Source organism: Myripristis murdjan, chromosome 3, assembly GCF_902150065.1.
Source record: "Myripristis murdjan chromosome 3, fMyrMur1.1, whole genome shotgun sequence".
In the NCBI taxonomy this organism is placed as follows: domain Eukaryota; kingdom Metazoa; phylum Chordata; class Actinopteri; order Holocentriformes; family Holocentridae; genus Myripristis; species Myripristis murdjan.
This window is the reverse complement of record NC_043982.1, coordinates 21925922-21946072: the sequence shown is the minus strand read 5'-3', so window position 1 is coordinate 21946072 and position 20151 is coordinate 21925922. Positions and strand designations below refer to the sequence as shown.

The following is a 20151-nucleotide window of genomic DNA, read 5'->3' as shown; positions in this document are numbered from 1 at the left end:
AAAGCACACCAACAGTCTTACATACATTCTCGTCATGTATTATCGCACACAAAAGATTCCCACAGTCAGCATCCGCTACCTTACAGCGCACAGCTGCATGTTCTGTATCTCTGTCTTCACACTCAGTATCCATTTCCTTCTCCCGCTATTCAACTACCTTTTCAGCAGACAGATAGAGTGTGTTTACATTCACGGTCTTATAAAGATATGATTACTGAGCACCGCACATGAATCCTTGAATGTGTCCTAAGGAGACATTGTACAGTGTGTGTCGATATGATGTTTCTAATGTATGAATGTTGAAATTGGAGCCGTGGATGCTGGAAGTACAAAAGCTTTACATATCAAGTGCAGACATACTGAGAGATGATATGTTTGAGTTTGTTGTTGAGTTTATATTACTATTAGTACTATTAGCAATACAATTATAAAATTATACAACACAGGAATTGCTAAAATCACATGCACGGGGACAGCAAAACTAATATTCAAACAATTACTTGAGATGATTACTTTAAAATGACTAATCCTTAAATAATAATAATAAAATAACAATGATAGTAATTGATGCCAGTGGGCATAATGAATAAGAAAGGTTGTGAGTAAAATAATACTAATAATTTTGTGTAAAACTTGGTGTGTGTAATAGAGAGCAGAGATTGGTGAGCAGATCTCAGGAGTCTGGCGGTGGAATGGGGGAAATGGGTAAAACAGTCTGAAGATGTAACCTGGTACAAGCCCATGCAGTGATTTAAACACAAATAAATGAATCTTAAAATCAATTCTTAATTTAACTGGTAACCAGTGAAATGACAAGTAGAGGACTTCATTCGAGAGAGGACATGGCCCCCAAGCACCTTAGTCACAGTGACAGGGTGATATCTTACACCCTCTACTGTTTTGGAAAAGGATATTAAACTTTTAAACACTTCTCAGGGGAGGCTTCAGTACAGTGGCTGGAAGGTTAAGAAGTGAATCAATATTATTGATAAGCACCCTAGAGTTATGATGGTTCTTCAAAACAAGTTGAAAGGATTAAGCCACTTTGCATCCTTAAGCACTTGATATTTCAGCATTAAATCCTTCATCATACTGTGGGATGCCTGCAGCTTATCAGCCTTTCAGCCTTTCAACCACAAATGGCTTTCCTGCTTTTTCTTTTCATAGTCTTATCATCTGCACATGACAGGGTTATTTTTCTGTGTGATGAGTTGTGAAATAACTTTGGTTTAAATACTAGTTATATTGCTGCTCATTCCAATTGTAGAACAAATTCTTAACCAGAATCACTTGAATCACTTTAAACAGGTAGCATGCTTGTCCAGGAAGGTTTTGTTTGTTTGTTTTTCTCTGGTGATTCTGCGGTGACATAATGAGCCTTACAGAGTAACACATTGCGCACTGACATATGGGAAGAGGACAACGGCACTTCACATACAGTGCAGGGATAGGACATTGAATGCAAGATGCATTCAGTGTCCTATAGCTGCTTGTATACAAGTAGTGTAGCATATGGTTTGTTAACACTTTAATTTGAAGTATCTGATGTTCAACTTAGTATCAACTCAGCATCTAACCTCGCTAACCCTAATACAACTGATACAAAGTTGGTAAGTTGAGTAAACCTGTTGACATTGGACAGGTTTATATAAAGTTAAGCATCAAAACTGGCTCAATTTTGATTCTTAGCTGATACAAAATTAACACTAAGGGTCCTTTCACACCTACCTTGTTTTGTCTGGACTTTTGGACTTGTCAGTTTGAGCCGAACCAAAATTATAGGTGTGAAACCTCCTGTGGACCACGGTCTGGACCAAACAGCTGAACCACGGTCTGACTAAACAAGGCAGTCTCAGTCTGGATCAAACATCTTTTGGATGAAGTTTTGGACCAATTAAAGTGCCTGATGCAGCTGTGGGCAGTTAGGGGAACCAAGTTGCCATTTTAAAGCAGACATAGACTTATGAGTGAAAATAGTAACCTTATAGTAAATTTGAACTTGTCTCAAGTTTTGTGCTTGAAGTTAGTGCTGCTGGTAGTAACACCATACTAATATTATTATTTTGGCAAATAAATTAATCTGTTCAGCTTCCTGCCACACTGACAGCATGCCAACATCAGACACACACCACTATACAAACCAGTCAGTGTCAAGTGTAGGAAGACGCAGCCTGTGTAAGTGATGACGACATGATGTGTGTCATGTAAAGTTCTTGAGTTTGTGTCACTACCTGAGCTGTAGCGCTGTAACATAAAGCCATTTCAACCCCAAAGGTTTTTTTTTATGGTTGTTTTAATAACCAGTGAAAATACTGAGCTTGTTAGTTAAAGTTAGCTTTGTTGGCTGAAGCTCGTTTTCTTTTTCATTGGATAAAGTTAATCAGCTTATTAAGCTAATGGCAACAACCTTCCTGCATCCAATTTGTGAACCACATGAAAGCAATACTTCTTTTAGCTAATACACTTAAGTTTTCACTGTTTTATTGAGGGTTTTATCAGATTACATTTCTTGCAGTTTACAGTTGCACATGCATAGTGCTCATCAGGAGGAACCATTGGGCAGTGACAGTGCACTCACACAGTTGAACTGAAACCAAAACTAACTGGATCAAATGTGTACACGAACACGAACCTTGGTTGGGACTTTCAGGTGTGAAGAGGCCTTAAGGTGAATATTGACATTGGACAATCCAAATTAAATGTGACTCATGGAAAGGAGTGTTTTGAGGATGCAACAGTTTGTTTATGAGATGCAGGAAATTAATAATAAGCATTAATAGGTCTTTTCTTGCAGTTGGTGTGGTTGAAGAGTTGTAAATTTGGAGAAAATCAGATCTAAAGAATAACATGCTGAATACTGACCCGTGCCATACTGCAGAATAATGTAGTGATTTTTTAGTGTTTTCAATAGAGAGTAGCAAACCTACTAATTGGGGGATATAATGTGTTATCCTGCTGTATTCATCTGCTGCTTCTTGCATGCAACACACTGGGCATCCTCCTCATTATTAGACTTCCTGTAACTCTTGTCAAACTCCAGTTAATTACAAATTGGTTGTGCTTGTATCTGGCTTGAAAAAGGCCACCACTGAAGATGTTTTAGTGTAAGAGATGATGAATTGTGATGCATCTCCATTGCCACTGCTGGGTGCGTGAGCGTACTTCACATCTGCACACACACATGAGCACACCCTCTTTCTGGCAGACACCCGCACCTTCACACACTTCACTGATGTTCCGCAATAAATATTTACGGACGCTTTCTGGCAGCCAGATAGTGTCCTGGAAGCCAGATGTAATTTACACATCTTTTTGATGCCGCCTCATTTTGCATTACATTGAAGTAGTGAGGGAAGGAAATAAGTGGTGGAGTCAGTGCAACTTGTGTGTGTGTGTGTTTGTGGCGCTCAGTAAACCCAAACTTTTTGGCATGCAAACCTAAATGGATGAAATTTAACATAGGCGGTGGGCCAAGAGCCAAAAATAATAGCCCACTGATTATGAACTGTAGAATTGAGGCAAGGAAGATACTTATATCCAAAATATGTTTTTAACTGTTATCACATGCATAATAGTTACATATTGGCAACCCTTTGGAATGCCTGCTTTTGTTCAGTTGTGGAAGGTGGAATTTGGCCTGTGGGTCCTGCTTGTAGCCGCTGTGTGTATGTTTATTGCTGTAGCCTGGGTCCGGCTGCACTGGGTCATGTCATAGCCAACCACCTGAGGTCTGCTGCAGATGAACTGTCCAAGGCAACATATGGTGGCCCAAACAGACCCAGGGTGGATCCAGAGCCATCCAAAAGTTCATTAATAATCTATATTATCCATATCTCTCTTCCTCTATCCCTGCACCTGTTTTCCTCCTCTCCCCAAGTCCAACTCCCACTCAGATTAATAGGCAAGGTGGTCATTTGTACCCAACTAAGGCCTGGGTACCGATGGGGGATGCAGTTAATTTGGATAATATCACTGCCACATGTCGTCAACAACAGACTAACAGGAGGCAGGATTCAGAGAGTGGGCTGCTCTGCTCACTGCCTGCTGCCAGCTGTGGGGTCTGGATGAACCTCGAACAATGAGCTCCCTCTCTTCACTCTCTCTCTGTCTCTCTCTTAATGTTCTCTCTACAGCATCTGTGTTACCTGGCACTCTCACACATGCCATAAATAATACCTGCACCAAAATACACTGGCACAAAATGAAAGGCTTTAATGAAGCTAAAGGGCGATGGATGCCACCGAAGGGCATGGGCTGATAGATCGGGTCATAGCTTTAATTGATGCTTACTGCAGATTGCAGGTGCCCCAAAATTAACTTAAAAGGTGATTGGGCCGCTAACAGGCACTCGCACTGGTTCAGCTGTTGAATTAAGGCTGCAGAGACACAGGTGGCAGGGCTTCAAATGGCAGAGCCGGGGGCAGGCAGACAGCACCCAGCAAATTGCAGACATTGTCATGTTCGGTGTCACAGCGTGGCTGACAGGGCCTGTGGAGCTCACCGGTGTTGGCAGCAACAAGAGTGTGCATGTGTGTGATACTGGAGTTCTGGATTAATGAGAGATAAGACCAAGCTAGAGAGTATGTCAGTGTAACACACACTTCATCAAACGTCACTAGAAATTATGGTGGAATCTTATCTGGCTTGTAACTGTCATACTGTATGGTGTTTTGATGCTGTGCTGCACATATTATGTTTTATATATAACATGGTTGGTTATGTACACAACCCAGATGAAACACAAAGTGAAAACACCATAATGAATGACTGTATTCTTCTTCTGTGTCTTTTGAGTGGTTGTGGTATGCTGCACAGCCCGCAGCAGTGTGTGGTGGACAGTAAGGACCGACCAAGACAGCATCCTCCACTGCTAATGAGAGCCAGTCCTCCCATGAGGCTGGCTGGGATGTAGCAAGGTTCAAAGACTTGAACATGAGGCCCACATGGGGGGGTTCATCCAATTACCGGACAAACTTGCTATGGTTTATTCAATTAATTCATTACTGATTTGCTACTAACCCTTTCGGGGAAAATAAAGCTGACGCAACTCTGGAAGTTTCAGTTTGCCGTTTAGAAATAGTGGTTAGTTGTATGGAAGAAACGAAGCTCCCGCTACGTTAATTGTTGATCATTAGTATGCTTTCCAAAATGACAGCTTTTCCTCCAGTGTGTGATGTGTAATATTATGTTGCTGTAAGCTTCTTTAGAGGATGGGAGATGAGTGTCTGTTTACCTTTTGGTAGACACTTAACACCAGTGTCTTTGTATCACAGTAATGCACAGATAAAAGCATAATGCCGTTTCACTGGTGTAGCTCAGTTCTAATCCCTCAATTACTGTTGTGTATTTTCCCTCTACACATTTTGTGCCCTATACAAAATCCAATATAGGAGATTTTCGCAAGTCAAGTGTGTTGTTCAAGAAATTAGATTAGTTTTTGAACCCATGACAAATTCCTTAGTTGTACCTGTCAAAAGTGAAGGCTCCCTGTTGGCCCTTATCAAATTCACCAAATTCATTTTCTCTCCAGGTATAGGAGTCATGCCGGTGGAGGTTATTATTCTGTTTGTTTGTCGGCTTGAGATTTTCTGCTGCCGGCGAGGAGTGGCTGCTTTGCATCCTTTGCCTGTTGCCTGCTGCCACCTGTTCCTTCATTACCTGGCCACCATATTACTCTTCCTTTATATGGATGGAAACTCTTGATCCCTGAGGGACATCTAACTCTCTGAAATCTCCCCCCAACGTTTGGGCCTTGGATCCAGTGAGAATATGTCAGGTTTCAACTTGAAGATATGAAATCTCCTCCTCTGACAGGAGGTATTCTTCTGTAGGCTCAAAGATTAGAGAAAATTCTTTTTGATTTCAGAAGGGATATGGAGACTTTCAGGCTGTGAACATCAGGAGTGGTGGGCACTGACCTGAGTTACAGTGCTGACAGTAAGCACTTGAAGGGGCTGGGCTAGTGTTTTAGCGGCTGTTCTGCATGTGCAGACATTGCAGACGGGGTCTCCTCTATTGCTCTTGCCTACAGTGGAGTGCTCTGCAGGGAGAAGCCAGTCCAGGCTAGACTCTCATCGTCTTCAGTCATGGTGCAGTGACTATTGGCAGCCTCGGGCTACCCCAGTCCCGATGCTCACAATGCATTCTTCATGAGTTATTAAATGAATGTAAGAATACAGAGATACACAAAGCAGAAAATGAATGTGATCTAAATGCCAGGCCCCTGTGCTGTAGGCAGGCTCGAGCACAGCGCTGGAGGGAGATGTTTGCTCAGCACCAGCCTCATTAAATCTAGCAGCCCGGTCCCTTCCACTGGCCCACAAAGTTGAGGAAGAACTGAGAAAGGTCAGGAGGAGGGATGAAATAAAATTAGAGAGGGAAAAAAACAGTGTACCGTTAACGCCACCGCTTTGGAGTATTGATTTTGCTAATTGAAATGGCATCTTGGGAGAAGCACCAGATGGGTCTCCTTTGGCCTGAGGTGGGGTGCTGGCTGGCTCTGATAGGATCCCATCTGAGACACTCTGTCCCCAGGGTCCGTGCTGATGCCTTCCTTCATTCCCCATCCTCTTTCTCACACTTATCTACAGCCAACACATTGTCTTGCTTGTGTTAATGGAATGTTTATGAAACCCCTTGCACATCATTTAATAGGATAGTGTACGTGCAAAAACTGGCGAACAAGAACTTTCCCAACAGCTACTTTTTTGTTATTACAATTGTTTTATTTTTAATTTTTTTGTATGCATTTTTTTAAATAGTATTGATAAGTTTATATGACAACAAAAGTAGTGGTTGGTTGAAAGGATGACTTTAGTTGGATAATATAACAAAAAATGACTTTGTCTGGTTTAGGTAAATTTCATAACAACCATGATGTAAGGTTTGTTGGCACAGTCATGATTAACCGACCCGCGGAGCATGAGACCACCCTGGCAAATTGCCCTCTCAATAGCACTATCACTTAGCTGTTACTATTTAAATTTTCATGAAGCACTTACAAAAATAGGACACGCTGCTTTTTGTATGAGTCCTTATGAATTACCATGAAGTCAGTCTGCCCTAAACTAGGACTGAGACTGTGTTTGCTAAGTGGCTGAATACACACTCTCGTACTGTGTAGTGGCTATATTCAGCTTCACAGGACTTAAGTTTGTTGTTTCTATGATTTTCTGTTTGGATAGCTCAGCTTTAGTAATGTGCCTCCTGTGAGTAGTACTAAAGATTGTGCTCGGGCCTGGAGAGCAGATTACAGCCTTCTTGGTCTCGGCTTTGTCAATTTTACATTCTTACACACACACAGATGCACACAACAAAACAGCTGTACACACAAACACCTGTACCGGTCAGCTTCACCTTTCTCTGTCACTGTGTCCCCTGTAGTTCCCTCACTTCATCAATTTTTACAGCCAAAGAAAGCATGATAATCTAAATCAAAGCCTGAATTTGTGCCGTCCCTGTCAGGATGAGATGTTCTATGAAAGATGAATCCAAGTTGTCATTATGGAGTTCTTTTCTCCCCATGTCTTTGCTTTTATGATCTTGCTAATCATATCCTGACTGCCCCCTGGCTGCCTGTGTCCTTCTGTCCTGGTGGTGCTCCGTGCTCTTTCCCAGCATGCAGTGCCTGTAATTAAATAGGAGCCTGGTCCTCTTGACAGTGTCTGTGGCTGCTTTCACTGCCTGGCAGCCTCCTCTTCCTCTCTCTCTCTGTCTCTCTCTCTTTCTCTCTCTCTCTGTCTCTCTCTCTCTCTCACACACACACACACACACACACACACACACACACACACACACACTCCTTCCCTCCCTCTCCCCTTGCCTGGACATCACATGAGGAACTGACTCTGGTCTCTGTCTCTCAAATGATTTAATTGGATGCAAACTCAGGAGCACGGACATCAATACGGAACTATATCTGCCATAAGGCAGAGCCATTAGTCAATACTTCGCCCTCCACATGCCGAAGGCTTTTGTCAGACCTAATTACCCAGTATTGTATTCAGTGGAGCTTCACCAGTGGGGGACTGGGACTCCTCTGGGATCTGGTTAGGATCACAGTTCACTCCCAGTGTATTCAGTAGAGTTGGAAAGTTCACAAAAGCAAATATCACTCACTATTCTCATCCATTTAAGTCTGACAGCTAAATGACTGCAGTCATGAACGGCATATATTCAGTTCCACTGGCTTCCTGGGTTTAGAGATATTAGGTCTTGAAGTGGTTTGTGCATTTAACATTGTACAAGAGAGATAATTACCATAGTCACTACTGCTTTCTCCTTTGTGGTGATGAAATTTTAATGAAAAAAAGTTTCTTACACAGATATCAGCTCTACATCTTTTCAGTATTTTGCCAATATTTTGTTATATGCCATTTCCTCAGGGAAACACCTACGATTACAGTATGATAAAGGTATTTTGATAGGAGAATCAACCACACAATAAAATAAATCAAATGTAAATGCTCTGTATTTACCTCACAAATACAGATAAATCTTCCAACTTTGTTGCTTCAAATGACCTATATTTATATTGGATTGTTAATGTCAAATAGTTTTTATATAACTGTACACCTCCAGTTAAAAGATTACATTTTAGCTCTGGCTATATATAAGTGAACAGGTTCTGCTGGGGCCCTGTGTGTGGGGTGGGCTTCTTCTTTTTCTTTTTAGACTTCTTATTTTTGCACTCCTTCAAGCCCTCAACTGCACTGCCTTCTACAAAAGCTTGGACAGCCTTGTCAACACAGTTCTGAAAATGCTGTAACACAAGAGCAATCCCTCTGCTGCTTTTGTTTAGTGGCACAGTCATGCAACCATATCATCCTCTCACTTTGGTCAGCCAATGATAATGTAGTGGTTGCTCAGAAGGTTTATTATTTGAATATTGCAACTGCTGTAGTTATAGCCTTGTTTTTTTTTTTTTTTTTTTGTTTTTTTTTTTGTCAGGGAATATCTATTTATTCAGTTTGGTAATGCACACAAAACTGTTTTGGCTAACAAATATGAGCTCATCAGCTTGTTGGCCAGCTGAATTGGCAGGTGCAAGCTGCAAAACACTGCTGATTAAAAGTTATCATGTTAGCTGCACAAGTTATTATTATTAGTTGTCGTAATGGGTTGAGAGTATGATGACCAAAACTAATGTTATTCTAAAAGATATGCCATTCTTATTCTACTCTGTCCTTTTCAAACGTTGTAAAGCCATGGAATAAGGATGATAATAAAACCCAAAATCTCTTTAATTTAATGGAGACAAGACCCTTCCAGTTTACACTGGGTAGTTCTTGGTCTTTGTATCATACATGAAGAATAAAAATAACGGTCTAGAGAATATTTGCTCTCTATGTGTGTGTGTGTGTATATAGTTACAAATGTATAAATCTGCATATTTCACTAATCTTGCTTGTGTATCTGCAACCCTCTAGGGGGCTTCGTCCAGCCTGGTGGTCAAGTTTGCAGACACCGATAAAGAGCGGACCTTGCGCAGGATGCACCAGATGGCAGGCCAGCTCGGCATCTTCAGCCCCATGACCATCCAGTTTGGGGCCTACGGCGCCTACTCTCATGCTGTAAGTCTCAGCCCGGCGGGGGAGGAGACGGTGAGCTTACAAAAAGAAAATAAAAAAGTTTTAATGTGAGGTTTGAACTCACTATCTCTCCCACTAGGCATGTGACAACCCCAGAGAGCCACCCTTTAAGTGATTCACACTATTAAATGGCTGTTATTTTGCACAGTAACATAGAGGGCTCACAAAAAGCAATACAGTGTTTTTGTACAGGGATGTGCTAAGCAGCTATGCTCATTTTCAACACAGTACTGCTTTCTATTCATACAGTCACAAACAGAACCTAAGGAGTACTGGATTTTTGGGGGGCTGATATCAATATTTGTGAGTAGATAACAAAAGAAATATCAGTACATTGACCCATATTTATACATAAAAACAACAAAATTGTAATAGGGAATCCTCAAATTTTAAGCGATGTACTAGATTCTGGATATTTTACATTTGAACAATAAACTACACTTCTTCTCACAATCCGCACCACCATCTGCTCAGCTGTGAAACGCTACTCTGCCAATTCAGTGCTATATAAAGTATTGTAAACAATGCAGTCTGCAGGACAAACTATTTGATCATAACAGTTTGAAAATGATCTCAGCTGCTTTTTTACTTTAATATGTACTGTTGTTTTTTGCATATGGGCCAGTGTATACATGAATACCAATATATCTATGATGAACTAATGTTGGCTCAGCATTCCCCGCTGGAGGTTTCCCAGTCTAATTACAGTACAGTTGGACACTGTGCATCTCCACTGTAGCAGCCCTTGTTTATGACAATGCCGGTCTAATTTTGAATCGATTAGTTCACTGCATATTAACTAGTGTCTATAAGTAGTTTGTTTGACTTACCTCCATTTTTATATGAATGTGGTATCTAGTTGGATATTTTAACATTTCCACATTTTCCATAATTTATAATAAGTATTTAAGGATTTAATTTTATGAACTGAAAACGGTTCTATGCCTGGAATCAGGCATGGGGCCTGAAAACTTTATGCTCTTTTTAAAATGTATTAACATCTCAGTGCTAACCCAGCTTGAATTTGGGCGCTGTCATTTTTCAATAGCATAAAACAGTTTTCTGACTAAACACTTTAAGGCATCATGTTAACTGTGATACATTACCTTAAGAAGACGTTTTTCATACCAGATAAAAATGAGTGGCAGCGAATAGCTTAAGGTAAGAATTTTGTGAAAAATAAAAATGAATAAACAAATAATAAATAGTGGCATTGCTCTAAAAAAAAAAAAAAAAAAAAAAACACTTGAGGAAGATTATGGAGGAAAGAAAGAGCCATAATAATTTTAGCCAGTCCATGGATTCAAACTTTTCAGTTACTGCCTCTTCTTATACATTTCAACAGAGTTTCACATCACGACCAAAAAACCCACACCCACCCAGCAACCCTACCCCTTTCCCTGCCACCCCCATTCCATATTCACACGTGAAAGTCACAGCCTGAGTTAGGAGTCTGTGAGATTTTGCACTCACACAGTAGCTAACAGCTCACCCTGACAGGTGAGAATCGCCTACTCACGCACAATCGGCATCTCTAAACTCACTCTGCCAGCCTCCCCACCCTACAAACACACACTTGTCTGTCCCACATGTGTTTACATGCTGCATGCACAAATCCTAACCAAACACACACATGTAGATACACAGTTTTGGGGTTACAGAGTAATGCAGAGTAAGATTACAGAGTAATACATTTGTCTCTAACACAGCAATCTAATGTGTTACTGTTCCTAAATTCAGTAATCATATTGCAGTTACAAATCAGACAGTTATGTCGATAGTTATGCTACATGAGGTCTTCAGTTATAAGCATAATGGGCAGATAAAAAGAAATGATCAAACATGCCTGTCATGACCTCTTGACTTTGGTCTAAAGTGGTCTACAACTTTTGAAGGGTGGTGGAGATTCGCTCATTACTTCCAATTAGTTGCGTGAAACATCAAGAATGTGGCAGTAAAGCACAAACTGTGCCCAGACCAGAAACAACTATCCACTTGTAACACAAAAGTAATGGAATAAGTTGTGTAACAAATTACTTTTCACAGAAAATAAATAAGTATAGCAATGCATTACATAAACTAACAAGTAATGTGTAGGGCATTACTTTTTGAGTAATAACCCCAACACTGTACATAGTACGTACAGAAAACCCATGTAAAGCAGTCGACTCTCTAGACTGATCCCACTGCATAGCCTCTATCTAGTGGCAGTAATGAGTGCAAGGCCAGAGCAGTATTACAGTTGCTGGGAAGCAACGCTGCAGGGCAACACAGGCCACTCTGTTCAAGAACAAGGCAGGGGCCAAGTAAACAGAGATGTGAGAGTAAACATGCTCTGGTCCTGCGGCTATTTCACCCTCCTTTCCCTTTCTCTCCTTCTCTCCATCCCTCCCGCCATTCCCCTCTCTCCCCACTGCTCTTTAATCCTACAGCAGATGATGCAACAGCAAGCAGCCCTGATGGCTGCAACACAAGGCTCCTACCTGAACCCCATGGCAGCCATCGCTGCCGCACAAATGCAGCAAATGGCAGCTTTCAATGTCAACGGTCTGGTGGCTACCCCCATGACACCATCCTCAGGTATACACATATACAAGAAACACATACACATTCACTGGCACATGCACAGGAGGGGACATGCTTCGCTTGTGTAGACATGTGCAAGTGCATGTGCATATTCACACACACACACACACACACACACACACACACACACACACACACACACACACACACACACACACACACACACACACGCACACACACACACATAAAGGACTTTCTCCCCATTTCTCACTGCTGCCCTGGAACATTTTCATCATTAGCAAGAATTATAGAAGTGGTAGTAATATATTCATTCAAGGCCTTTCTGCTTTTGCCCTTGTTACATTTTTTAAGATGTAGACTCCATTTTCTGAGCTGAAGCTGACTTTGCCAGTGTCGAATTAAGAGAGGGGGAGCCTTGTATTGAGTAAGGCATTATGAGAGATGATGTACAGCATTCCTTGACACTCATTGGCAGCCACAGTCTCTCTCTCTCTCTCTCTCTCTCTCTCTCTCTGTCTGTCTCTCTCTCTCTCTCTCTCTTTTTCTTTTCTTTCTCTCTCTCCTGTATTATCTCTCTCACTCTCTCTGTGTCTGTCTCTCTCTGTCTCTGTCTCTGTCTCTGTGACACTGTGCTTTCCGGGAACAGAGCCAATCCGATAACTTTGGATGCAGAGTCCTTGGCTTATACAATATAAGAGCAAAGATTTGTGTGAGATAATCCTGGACCTCAGTCTGACCTATCTTCTTGGCCCTTGTCATGAAGAGCTTTGATGGCCTGACACTAAATAGGGACGCTGCCTGAAGGCAGGGTTGCTGCAAATGTATTAAATAAAGTGGCTTGCTGCTGTATCTGGCATTTGTAATCCACAAAGCCTACATACACCCAGGTAATGCCTATCAAACATAATCCTACACGACTTAAATGCCCTTCACCCGGATTAGAAAAATAATAATAATCCATCAGCACAAAGGGCACTGACAAGGTGACAGGCTTGAAATGTTACCACAAGGAGGAAAGGCCGCTGTTAACAGTAAAAGCATGAGCCCCCGCATCCAATCAGTTGCTCACCCAAATTAGGTACCATGTGAACCATGCACCCTGCAGTTCCTGTAATGAATTTGTATCTATTTGTAGGCACCAGCACTCCCCCAGGCATCAGTGCCACAGCCGTGCCCAGCATAGCCGCCCCAATCGGGGTCAACGGATTCAGTGCCCTGCCGCCTCAGAGCAACGGTCAGCCCACCTCTGAACCCATCTACACCAATGGGATTCATCCTTATCCAGGTGAGACAGTCACACTTCACTTCCGTGCTCGATAATAGATATACAAGATGCATTTGTAACATCTATTGTCAGCATGCTGTTGCTTTGACTCTATTGGTTGCTTTGTGATGATGGCGAGCTAGGCACAGTTCACCCAAAAAACAAGAAAACATATTTTACACTTACCCCTAGTACAATTTATCTATTCAAATAGTTTCTGTCCGATTTGGCAAGGTTTCTTGTCTGTCACAATCTTCTGTCTCCCAGCACCCCAATGCAATGGGCTGGATGGCTTTTGTTTCATGGGGCTAAATGTGAAAAACTCAATAACAACAGATCTTTCCAAGGATAATGACACCGGTACCAGACATAATAATCTGCAGCCCTTGGGGGTGAAAAGTTTATTGGGACTACTTCCTGCTGAAGAACACCAGCAAACTGTATCTTTCTACTCTGAACAAGTATGAATTAGAGACAGATATATAAGGTTTGTCAGTGTTCGTCAGTGGGAAATAGTTCCCAATGAAACTCTTCACAAAGGGCTGTTTAATATATATATATATATATATATATATATATATATATATATATATATATTTTTTTTTTTTTTTTTGGGGGGGGGTGGGGGGGGGTGGGGGGGTGTCGGGGGGAGAGCTGCTGCTGTTGAGTTTTGAGGTTCACATGTACATTGCTGATGGTTTGAGCTACTTGGGGTCCCCATGAAATGACCTCACATGACTTCTACTTTCTGATAAACAGAATACCTTAAATAGTGACATCATACTGCACTAGTGGGTCTAATTAAAATTTAAACCAATAAAACCTTTGCAAACATTTAAACATCCTCTCTCATCTACCAATCACTTCAAGTAAAATTGTGTTTCTCTCCAAAACTTATATCCTGTTGGTTTGCATTTGTGAATGATCCTTCCCTGCACTCTGTCCCACTCAAATATCCTGTTTCAACAGGAAATACATCAAATCAAGAAAGTAGGGGTCCATTTCATGGGCCCATTGTATTATGATGCTTGGAAACAGAGCAGATTGTGACAGAAGTCACACAGAAACAATCTGGAGGGGTAATTTCAACTAGGGGTAAATGTGGTGAGGTGCTGATAGGTGGGACTTCTTGTGCACAGTTCAGGACAAAAGCAAAGGCTAATTGTACACAATATGTGAACAGAGGCAAGATACACGGGAATATATCATGTTGCACTGTTCAAAAGTTGAGAAAGTTCCCTTTTTTACTTCAAGCCCTCATGACACCCATTTTTCATTTGGACTTAAGTGTTTTAGTCTTGAGGGTCAATCAAAGGTGTCTTTGGCAGATTTCTGAGCAGCCAGCCCCAGTTTCATGATGAATCCATCAGTTCATCCATCAGTCCATTATGGTTAATTTGATGTGTCTCAGCCCCTCCTTAGCTTCTTAATGTTGTCTGGGACTGATTCCTGAAGAACTGACACATGCACACTCCCCATTTCTGCATTATGCAAGGCAGCTGCAATGGTAATGAACTACAAAGCGGTTTGTTTGGCATGTCGTTAATATTTGATGCTAACATCTGGGGCGAACAGGCATTTTGAAGAACTGAGAGATATGACAACCCAAATTTCTCCCACTCCCTGTGTGATCTTACCCCCTGACGCTTCTCTATAGTTTAGCCCCTTTCTGTCTTGCTCTCTAACACCCCCCTTCTTTCTGTCTCCACATCTCTCTCTTTCTCTCTCATTCTGTCTCATTTTGGCCTTCCACCTCCCTCTCTGTCTCTCTTTCTGTCTCTGCAGCACAGAGTCCAACAGTGACTGACCCTCTCCAACAGGCTTATGCAGGCGTCCAACACTACGCAGGTGATCTGTCTCTCCTAACTCTTTTTTTCTCTCTCTCGTTCTCTCTCCCTCTTCCTCCATCTGTCTCTCTCCCTTGCTTTCTCTCTCTCTCTCTTCCCCCTTTTCTTTCCTGTCTGTCACATCAGTAGACACTATGGCAGGTAGAGATAGCCCAGGAAGACCAGCCAATTTCCTTCTGGATTAGACTACTTTATATTAGGATTGAAAAGGGATTTCCAGTTGACTTGATTATACACCCACACAAAAATCTTAATTCCAAAAGTACACAGAGCTGAGGATGTGAACCTGCCATAGCCTCCTACATGATAGATGATGTAGACTTCACTTAACCAGTGCTTTCTGCCTGACACCAGCTCTGTTTAGCATGGTGCGAGTCTCTCTCTCCCTCTCTTTGTGTGTCTGCACTACGCTCCCTCTTTTGCCGTGCTCTTTGTGCGGTGATCCACCAGCCAAATGAGCCCGAGCTCTAAGCCGTAATGCAATTTATTTATGCAATGTCTAGAGGACGCAAATGAACAATGGAATAATGATTTGAGTTGTGTCAAATATAAAAATGGAGATGTGAGAAATTCCACTCTGGTTCTCCCTTTGCAACAGCAGCCTACCCTGCCGCCTATGCGCCAATCAGCCAAGCGTTCCCCCAGCAACCAACCATCATTCCCCAGCAACAGAGGGAAGGTAAGAGCGAGTGAGCGCGCCCACCCAAGATAAAAGGTGATAATTGCCATGTTCCATTCTAATGTAGCTGCACCGCTTTGAATTAGCGAGGGAGGGAAAAGCTGGCCGGGGAAAATGTGAGAAAAAGGCTTCCCATTTAAAGAGAAGAACATTAGCAGTGAGATGGAAAGTTACTCTGTCATTATTCAAAAACTGCACTAATTCAAACTCGCAGCATTGGACTGCTTAATCAGTCCATTACAATGTGTTTAAGTGGTTATAAATATTCATCAGATTAATTAGCTGCATGCATAATCATTTATTACCATTCCTAGTTTAGTGTTCTTATGCCACAGCATTAGATGTAATAAAGCATAGGATATACTGTGATGGAAAATAACTCCTCTTGACACTATTTGTCAGCCTCAATTATTCATCTATATGATTGTATGAGACAGCTTAGAGTGGCATGAATATTCACTGTAGGAATACTGAAATAAAGTATTTTCAGAATTGCCAGGAGCAAGTGTTAGTTTATGTTTATGTTGTTTTTTGGTAGTGCAAGTGCATGTCTGGGTCACAGTGTAATGAAGAGCAGACAGAATGAAGAAAAAAAAAGTCTTGTATAGTACTGTGTAAAAGGTAAGAGCTCACACACATAATCACATGGGAGGTGGTTATTTATTTTACATGCAGGCTCATGCACACATCCAAGTTCTCACACACATAGACACACACACACACACTTCGATAAATTTGCATACTGCACATATTCAGAAAACACACAAATGTGTAGGACATCCCATCTCTCACTGCTACCCTGGAACATTTTAATCATTAGTAAGAATTATAGAAGTAGTGGTAACACACATACACACAGACGCACACACTCACTGTCTCTCTCACACACAGACAGACACACACAGAGCTATTCTTGGTTGAGCCAGTGGCCTGTCTGAGTTCTGGCCTCCTCTGGGTTTTGGCTGTTCTCCCAGCCTGTCTCAGTCCACTGCAACAGTCTGCAGCCCTGCCATTTAATAAGACACACCTAAACCCAAATACACACACAGTCGAGCTTCAGCTTCAGCCTCCCACTGAATACTACCAACTTCCACTCTACATTCTGTCAATCTGTGTACTGTACTGTATTTTTTTGTGTGTGTGTTTCTGTTTGTGTGTGTCATCAGTGGAAATCCGTGGCTCCTGCACTCTCAAAAATGCCATTTTTCATACAAATGAAACATGTTGTTTTTCCTCATGCTAAAGACTTCACTGCACTCTATGAAAAAATGTATCATTTTGAGCATAACACGGTCTAATTTTTAGAGGACATACCTTTGTGTTAAGTTCCAGCATCCACATATTGGCATAGCATATGTTGATTTATATATGAGCTGAAGAGTAACACAGTGTGTGCTGTCCAAAAACTAGCCACATGCGTGTGTTAAAAATGACTCATGAATTTAAAAAATGCAGCAAAGTCATTTGTTGAAAGAAAAATAACATCTTCATTTTGAGTGCTGCTACTTTATTATTGTTATTTTTGTTGCGGGGTGAGTGTGCAAGTAGTGTGCAAGATGTGTGAGTTGGGCACTCACCAGTCGTTGGGAAATAGTCAGTGACAGTTTAAGAACAAAATCATTGTTCCTCCATACAGCTGATTGGCCTTACATACATTATAAGTGATGAGGTGGCCAGTCACCATTCAAAATAAGGGCTATTTTATCTGCAAGGAGCAAGGCAAGCAAGCGCCCAGAGCATCACAAAACGACCTGTCAAACTTTCCATGCACAAGTAGCAGACTTTGCTTTCCCTCATACAAACCACATCTTTGCAAAACATGCATTCTCCATAAGACAACAAATCTAAACATGCAGATAGATTTGCCTCCCACTGTAAAATAAATAAATAAATAAAATAACAAAACCCTGTTCTGTCAACTTATGTATGTGTGTGTGTTTGTGCGCGCGCATGTGTGTGTGTGTGTGTGTGTGTGTGTGTTTGTGCGCGCATGTGTGTGTGTGTGTGTGTGTGTGTGTGTCCTCTATCTTGCTGAGGGACAGCAGCACTACAGTCAGCCACCACTGCAGCCCTCTTATCAGTCTTCTCACCAGCCCCAGTCTCATCTCGTCATGCTATCACCCTGAGCAATGAGACAGGAGAGAAACCCAGCCAGCCAGCTGCAAGCATATAGTCCCCGAGCCCATCACGTTGCTCTCTCTCTCTCTCTCTCTCTCTCTCTCTCTCTCACTCTCTCTCTCTCTCACTCTCTCTCTCTCTCTCTCTCTAGCTCATTCCTCTCCTCACCAGATTGGCCTGTACAATATGTGGCAGCTGGGTGGATGAGTGTGGAGGGATAGAGAGAGATTGGAAGCCAGTCCTACTGTCACACAGTAATTGGGGCAAATACTTGGCTTATGTCTTTATGCGTGCTCTGCCTGCTCTCTCTCTCTCTCTCTCTCTCTCTCTCTCTCTCTCACTCACTCTCTCGCTCTCTCTCACTTTCTCTGTCTTCTTCTATTTCTTTATCCCTTTGTTTCACTATCTTTATCTTTCTTTTCTACAAAATCTACCTTTCCATGGCTGTTTACATGCGAATAATAATGCGGATGTTGCCAGCACACAATAGTTGGATGAAGACATGAGTCAATAAAGTGATATCTCCCCTAATTATCCAGTTTATTCAGTTTATGTGTGTGACATGGGGTTATTGCAAGTATTTTGGAGGAGAATTGAGGCAAAATACTTGACAAAAGTTGAAAACAAACTTTTATTGTTGAAATCTACAAATTTCCCTCATGACATTTCGGTTAACTGACCTTCATTAGATGAATATAATAGACAGCAAGGACCTTTTATAAGGAATATGCAATTGAGTGCAGGTGGTGGCAATCAACCTGACTGACAATACAACCCCAAAAGAATAGGGAGGGCTTAACAATAGGTTATATTAGCATCCTGTATAATTAGGATAAACATCAACCACAAAAATATTAAAGAGCAAAAATGTCAGGTGCAGATCATGATTCAAAGCACAAAATACTCAACAATGAAGATGTCAATAAGGCTGAGCCATGATGGAGTTTTGCAGACTTTGATAATAAAAGTTGTTGTTTAGTGTTAAGAGAGTGTTGCGGCCCCTGCTGTCTTTTTGTATTTTGGCTGCACCTTTCAGTGATTGTTGCTGGAGCATAGGTTTCTTTTTCCACTAGTTATTGTGAGGATTCAAATGGAATTCACAAATACAGCAGAACAACATGCACTAGGTCCTAAATAACCACAAATGTGCAGCCTGACCATACTTAAAGTAATATGACTAAGGTGTGATGACATGTTCTGACTAGTCTCTATTAAAAGGAGAATTTGAATACTCAGGGTTAAAGGATTGTAAAATGAATATGTGGCACCTCTTGAAGCGGTTGTGGATTCCTTGAAAAATACTACAAGCTTGAGCTAAAAATTTCCATTGGCAGGTGCATATTTATTTCCTCCTTAAGGAATTAAGGTGCATATATGTTATGACTCATCTCCATTAACACAAGTAACAATGAAGCACTCCACATAGGCTTCTGCGATTATATTTGCTCCAGCTAAGAGCATAACCGTGCTACAGGTAACAATCAGAATATGGTGTTTACATGGCTCGTGACTTACTTGCATTATCGTCTTAACTGCATTGCAATCACATTTTTGCATCCATGTTAATGTGGTCAGCTGCTGTGTCCGTCTTTTTCTCTCTCTAGGCATCTCCTGTTTTTGCTCCCATGTAACCTTCCTGTTGTCTCTTTCCCCCCACCAGGGCCAGAAGGCTGCAACCTGTTTATTTACCACCTGCCCCAGGAGTTCGGAGACGCAGAGCTCATGCAAATGTTCCTGCCTTTTGGCAACGTCATCTCCGCCAAAGTCTTCGTGGACCGGGCAACCAATCAGAGCAAATGTTTTGGTGAGTCAAAAGTCAACAGGGGGAAAAAGAAAAAGAGAAGAGAAAAGAAAAAACGGATCCGATCATATGAGAAATTTACACAGTGGCTGTTTGGCAGTCTTCTCATGCCCTGCATTGCTGTCTCGCAATTAATGTTTGCTTTTCCTTTTATTCCCTGTGTCTATCCTAATCAAGTCGCAATTAACATTTTAAAGGTGGCGTTACATGCCATTGAGCAGGGAGGCGAGAAGGGAGATAGAGAGGGGATGCACACGTGCCTCACTCACTCACTCCATCTCATTGGCATATCTAACAAGATAGAG

General features: G+C 41.7%; 1 protein-coding gene across 1 annotated transcript in view; it reads left to right on the top strand.

Moving 5' to 3' along the window:
• celf6 (CUGBP Elav-like family member 6) overlaps positions 1-20151 on the top strand; it is a 167165-nt gene that overhangs the window by 125179 nt on the left and 21835 nt on the right. The window contains exons 6-11 of the mRNA XM_030082062.1: positions 9429-9572; positions 12026-12170; positions 13273-13422; positions 15187-15249; positions 15847-15927; positions 19706-19849. Of these exons, the coding sequence (XP_029937922.1) occupies positions 9429-9572; positions 12026-12170; positions 13273-13422; positions 15187-15249; positions 15847-15927; positions 19706-19849 (727 nt within the window). The remainder of the gene's footprint in view (positions 1-9428; positions 9573-12025; positions 12171-13272; positions 13423-15186; positions 15250-15846; positions 15928-19705; positions 19850-20151) is intronic.